General features: G+C 37.5%; 1 protein-coding gene across 6 annotated transcripts in view; it reads left to right on the forward strand.

The window, feature by feature from the left end:
- Positions 1-5,763, forward strand: part of LOC310727812 (CAP-Gly domain-containing linker protein 4) — a 123,488-nt gene extending 117,725 nt beyond the window's left edge. For all 6 annotated transcript variants that reach the window (XM_083544642.1, XM_083544645.1, XM_083544643.1 and 3 more), the window contains 3 exons: positions 1,017-1,081; positions 1,237-1,312; positions 4,221-5,763. In XM_083544642.1, coding sequence (XP_083400768.1) covers positions 1,017-1,081; positions 1,237-1,312; positions 4,221-4,599 — 520 coding nt within the window. In that variant the 3' untranslated portion in view covers positions 4,600-5,763. The remainder of the gene's footprint in view (positions 1-1,016; positions 1,082-1,236; positions 1,313-4,220) is intronic.
- Positions 5,764-6,715: the final 952 nt, after the last annotated feature.

The raw sequence follows: 6,715 nt of genomic DNA on the forward strand, positions 1-6,715 counted from the left end.
ATAGAGTAAATACAAAATGCTGTTTTTAAATAATTAATCATTTATTAGGGGTCCCTAGTGGTCTAGTGGTTAGGATGCGGTGCTCTCACCGCTGCGGCCCGGGTTCGATCCCCGGTCAGGGAACCAACCCCAGTTATTAGGGTTGCACAAGCACTCTTAGTGCCGGTCCCAAGCCCGGATAAATGGGAAGGGTTGCGTTAGGAAGTGCATCCAGCGTAAAAACATGTGCCAAATCGAAAATGCGGAGCATGAATACGGATGATCCGCTGTGGCGGCCCCTAATGGGAGAAGCCGAACGAAAGTTTTAATCATTTATTACAGGAAAAAAGCTGTTAAAAATTTACCAGCCCCGATGTGAAAAAAGTGATTGCCTCCTCAACCTTATAACTGGTTGTGCCACACTTGGTGGCAACAACTGCAATCAAGTGTTTGTGATAAATGGCAATTAGTGACAAGTTTTTCAAATTGCTGTTGAGGATTTTTGGTTTTCCAGCAACGTGTTAAGGGTCATGCCACAGCATCTCATTTGGGTTTAAGTCATAACTATGCCACACTAATACCTAAAAAATCAGGTATGCTTGGACAGCTTTTCTTTTTATATAAATGAAATTAAAACAGTTTTTTTGTATTTACTTGGGTTATCTTTGCCAAAAAAAAAATTGCTTAATTATATAAATAAGTGAAGAATATGCCAAATAATTGTCCATCAGGAAGCAGCAAATACTTTTTTCACTGCACTGTAGTTTTGGGTCGTTTCCAGAGCAATGGGAAGTACTGTTTAATATTGAATGCTGAAAGTTTCCGGTTCTGAGAATCAATCAGCAATACACATGCTGTATGTTTGCCTTTTGTCCACTTTTTACTCAATTGGGAAACTTCAACCGTGACCCAAATCTATCATGCTTCTCTGTTCTGTGTGGTGTGCAGCAAGGGGATAATAGCAGTTTGTTTATGGGTGGCTTGGATGTTTACTGAAAATAATAGTAACTGATATTGGACATGCACTTTGCTCCCAGGATCCATGGCTCTGTGGACTGCCTGTCAGAACTGTCCTCCTCCCGATACAATCACACCTTCACCGGTAAGCTAACGCTGCTGGCTTGTCCTCTTTCCTCCTGAGGTTTCACATGCTATAAACTCTAAAGTGCTATGAAAGATTACAGCAGTTGCAGTGGGAAATTAAAGTCATTGTCTGTGTGTGGGGTGTGTGTGTGTGTGTGTGTGTGTGTGTTCCAGGAATGCGCCGTAGTTTGAGTACCACGTCAACCATTGCCACACAGCGAGAGCCAAATCAGAGGACGCAAGCTAACCGGTGAGCAATTATTATGCATTATTATATTGCATTCAGTTCAAAACATATCGTAATATTCACATAGTAAATTCGTAGTATTTAAACTTGTCTTACACTGTTACCTAATGTCTAAAAAGTTCTGAACGGTTCAGTCTGGTTATTAAAAGTACCTCTGTGCAGTTTACACACTTTGCCAGATTTTCAAGTGCTGAATGACAGAACTCTTGGCCGAGCAGCTTTTCAGTTGTGTCGAAATTCTTTCGGCTTCTCCCATTTTGGGTCACCACAGCAGATCATTCCTAACACAACCCTCCCCATTTATCCGGGCTTGGGACCGGCATTAAGAGTGCACTGGCTTGTGCAACCCTAATGGCTGGGGTCGGTTCCCTGACCGGGAATCGAACCCGTGCCGCAGCGGTGAGAGCGCCGCATCCTTACCACCAGGGAACCCAGTTGTGTATAAATGACTCCCTTTAAAGAAAAACACTATTTTTTAGACAAAAAGGAAGAAATATCAAAAACAGGATAGAAAATATGGGCCGAAGAAGACTGCGTTCTTCACGTTTGCTCTGAATTTGAAGTTTCAGTTCTGAGCAAGAAAAAATATAAAATATACGTTCAAATATTCTGATAAAATCTAAAAAAGGAGTAAGTGTGGGTTCAAATGAATATCGACTTATAGTTGTTTAATATATTCTGGATATATGAAAGGTGACAAATCGTTTGGAAGGCTTCTATTCCATGTAATCATGTTAATCAAGCTGTCGCTGCCGGGCGGAAGCAAAACAGGATTACGCTGAAAAGCAAAAAATACAAATAAATGCTATTTAGATGAAGCGTTAAAAACATTTTTTAATTAGGAATGAATAAACAGTTATAGCCATAAAAAAAATATTTTGTACATGATTACAAAGAAAGAAGATCCTGGTGGGCTCTGGAGTGCTTTGAACATTACTGTGGTAAATAAAAGAAACCTTCTTTTTATTGTTGTGTTTAAAACCTTCATAAAAGTTGCCCACATTAGGATCATTGTCCAGAAGGTGGGCGTATCTCTTTCATCCAAAAAAAAGATTTCACTAATGTAATTAAAGAGGGTTTAATTCAAAATGTAAATTATTGGTAAGCCTTAATGACAGGAAATTTATTTTACACTATACCCAATAAAATCTTAAAGATTGATCAACTGGAGCCACCATCAAGAGCATGGGCAAATCTAATCTGCTTATGTTCTGATCATCTCATCCTGCACTGTGGACATTTATAGCATCTAGTGAATGTGGTTTCTTTATATTTAATAATTGCTGACAGAACTAGCAAGAAAGTGTATATGGCTATGACAAATTCTTCATAACTTACAAGGTTTTCAGTGCAAATGACTTGAAACTAAGTTTGAAAGCAGCTCAAGATTTGTTTGTTTTTTTATTGTTGAGACGAAGAAGTGAAATGTTTTTGACAGAGTCAACAAAGCCACATGAACTGGATTTAACTGAATTGCGTTTCACCTTAATTACAATGATGAACTGATGATAGCTGCATCAAATAATGTGTATGGATTCGGAATTCCAGACAGTCAATGCAACTCCAACCACATTAATGAAAATGTGGTTTAAGGGGAAATTTTTTTTTTTTTCATGTACTGGTGTATACAGTACATGGTATATACTTGAATCACAGTAAAATTGTCAGTAAATAGATATGTGCCCAACTGTATACAGGCTTTTGGAGCTTATTTAGGTTGTCCAAAATGCGCAGTGAGGAAGCAGTCTAGTCAAAAATGGCCACAGTGATGAATAGCCGTTTTGACATGTCCATTTTCAATAATTTATAGTGAGAAATTTACACTTGACATTTCTATTAAAATGCATAGGAAAGGCAGGACCTTCCTGATTGTAGCCAAGAGGCAAGCAAAAACAATCATGAAAAATTGAGTCCCTACCACAGCAAACTAATTGAGTTATAAGTTCATAACTTTGGGGCTTTTGAGTTGCACGTGGAATCATAGCAGATTTTTACTTGCCATTATTGGAATTCTTTACAGGTGAAGTTAACTCATTTCATAAGGCACCTACAGCATGCCTGCAAACATATCAGATGTATTTTGGGAGAATCATTTAAAAATCAAGTTCAGGATCGAAACGTTTTTGAGGTCCCATAATTAGAAAGACTTTTTACGATGCAAGCAACAAATCCCTTCTCATGTTTGGCTTATTACATCTTACAGATGTGTGGAGTCTACTATCACTAGCGCCTATGGATTTTAAGTACCAAGATCATCTTATATCGAAGCGTTAGTGTAATTTAAACCTATTTCAATGAGTAAAATAATCGAAATAAAAGTTGTATAAATGAAAACTTAAGTAAACAGTTGGCTGATTGTGTTTGTAAACAATGCATTAAACATTTATTCCTTTTTTTTTACATTATCCATATTAATAGCCTATTACCATTATGTGCATTTTTGAACAAAATTATTGGGACACATGACATTTCCAGCCATTCACAGTTATTCCTGAAACTGTTTTTAGGAATAAACTTAAACCACAACCACAAACTTAAAGGCTCACCATTTTCTTAAGTTGCAGGAGCATTAAATTTTTCCTTCACCAAAACTAGGAGACCCAAACCTGTTCCAGCATGACAATGAAGATGGTTTAGATAGGGTAGAGCTCTAACCTCAACCCTGTTGAACACATTTAGATTTGGATTAGAACTCTGATTGCACCCCAGGCCTTCTCAGCCTACATTACTTTGCCTTTGGGAAATCTCCACAAGCACAATCCAAAAATCTAGTGGAACATTTTTCCCTTGTTCAAAAAGCCCATACCAAACTTATGGTCAGGTGTCCAAAATCACTTGTCGATATACTCTATTTATTATGATATTCTTATTTATATATATATATAATTTATTTTTTTTTTTTATTGTACAGCAACAATTTGTCCAGCACACGCAGACGATGGAACTCTCTCAGTTGTGCCTCGGCTGTAGCCTCTCCTCGAGGTCCAGGCACTCTAGATGGCACCAGCAGCACCTCCGGCATGAGCAGTGCTGTCAAACTGCACCTGGGCATGCAGGTCCTGCTTAGCAGTGCCAATGAAATGTGCACCATCCGCTACGTTGGCGCTGCTGACTTCGCACCGGGTCTCTGGCTGGGCCTGGAGCTGCGCAGCCCAAAGGGGAAGAATGATGGTTCGGTTGGCTCAAGGCGCTATTTCAGCTGTCGGCCTCTCCATGGTGTCCTGGTGCGCCCGAGCAGGGTCACTTATCGCGGTATTAACGGAGCCAAGCTGGTGGACGAAAACAGCTGAGACCACAAGCTATTATCTTTTTTTTTCACCTGTCTCTCAGCTCTTTTTTTTTCTTTTCTTTTCTAGTAAATAAGCAGCTGGATGGATGGAGAGACAATATGCTGCCAGTGGGTGAGATGAAGCACTTTGAAAGCACAAAGGACAGGGTTATTAGTCAGCAATTCAGCCTGTGTAATGAGATTTATTGTGTGTTGTTTGGGTCCTGGATGAAGTTTACTAGGAGAAACGAGTTCGGTCATTTGTATTCTTCCTAGTGAACGTTCACCTTGCAAGTGAGATTATTTATTTAAATTATATTTAATTAAATTATTATTAAGTCTATTTTTTGTTTGTTTTCTGAGAGCAAAATACTTTTATTTGTATTGTTGGAGGAATAGCTGAACGGTAGCAATTTGTAAGCACTTTAAAGAAAAATCCTGCGTATTACGACAATGACTTTCATCAGGCTTGTGGTGTAATAAACTAGAAATATGTTCAAAACATGTTAATAAGCATTCATAAGGTTGCCTATAAAGTGCATCACATTTTAATTAAAAAATTGTCTTTACCATGAATCATACATTGTTAACTTGTTGAATTACATGATGAAACAGTGTTCATATTATATCATATAATATTCATATGATAACACCTTTACCAAGCACACTTAAACTAGGGCAGATTTAGTTCTTTTTTCCAGTGCTATAACCTGTTTCAATGCATTTATAAGCAAATTTTGTCTTACAAATGCCTCTTGAATGCATTATAAAAATAAATTCATGTATTCAAGGTCATTATACATAAGTGTTTCATAGAAAGCTGTTCAATGTTTGGCGTTTTTTTTTTTTTTACTTCTGATAAATGATAACGAGGCTAAAATCTCTGCATGCCAATTGCACTATAATTGTGTTACTACTGAACTCCCATACTTTTCTTGTCCCCTCCAAGGGTCATTTTTAAACAGTTGCTGAATATCCACTTATGTTTAGTGTTGCTATTTTTAATCTGACTATGTTTATTTTGTTCAAAAAAAGAGAAGAAAAAAGAAAACAACATATTTGGAGCTTTTCTTTCAAAGCCTTGTTTTTACTTGTCTAGTCATAGCCATTGAACTCACATTTATCATTTGCTCTCCTGATTTCCTTCTGAATGCATCTTCAAAAAATAAATGTTCCAGAAGAATGACTCAGGTGCAGCTGTGTATTCATTTGAAAAAGTATGAAAGAAATGGACATTAAAACGGACGGGTATGAAAACGTGAGGATTGAATAAGCAGATAAAGTTTTCTAATTAGAAAAAAAAGGGCTTCTGCTAAGCCTACAGCATTGCTAATACCATTTAGTGTTGCTCTCCAGTCATCTTATTTCACTTAATGCGGTGCTCTCGATAACGTCTGTGCTATGTTTGTTGTGTATTTTGTCTGAATTTAAATGAGCAGCTTTGGTTGCAGATAATAAGTTCTGTGGTTTGTTGTTACTGTAGTTAGTGAATTAAAGTCACCCTGGCAAATGTCCAACTGATACCACTATTACTACTACTACTACTATTAATACTACTACCACAACTACTACTACTACTACTACTACTACTACAACTACTTCTATTAATACTACTACAACTACTACTACCACAACTACTACTATTAATACTACTACTACTACTACTTTTACTACTACCACATCTACTACTACTACTATTAATACTACTACAACTACTACTACTACTACTTTTACTACTACCACTACCACTACTACTACGACCACTTCTACTATTACTACTACTACTACCACTATTACTACTACTACTACCACCACCACCACCACCACTACTACTAACACTACTACTACTACCACTATTACTACTACTACCACCACCACCACCACCACCACCACTACTAATACTACTACCACCACATCTACTATTACTACTACTACCACCACTACTACTACTACTACTACCACCACTTCTTCTATCACTTCTACTACTACTACTACTTTTACTACTACCACTACTGCTACTTTTACGACCACTTCTACTATTACTACTACTACTACTACTACCACTATTACTACTACTACTTCTACTACTACTACTACTACTAGTACTACTACCACCACCACCACTACTACTACTACTA

Source organism: Silurus aristotelis (genome assembly GCF_946808225.1).
Source record: "Silurus aristotelis genome assembly, chromosome: 6".
Lineage (NCBI taxonomy): Eukaryota > Metazoa > Chordata > Actinopteri > Siluriformes > Siluridae > Silurus > Silurus aristotelis.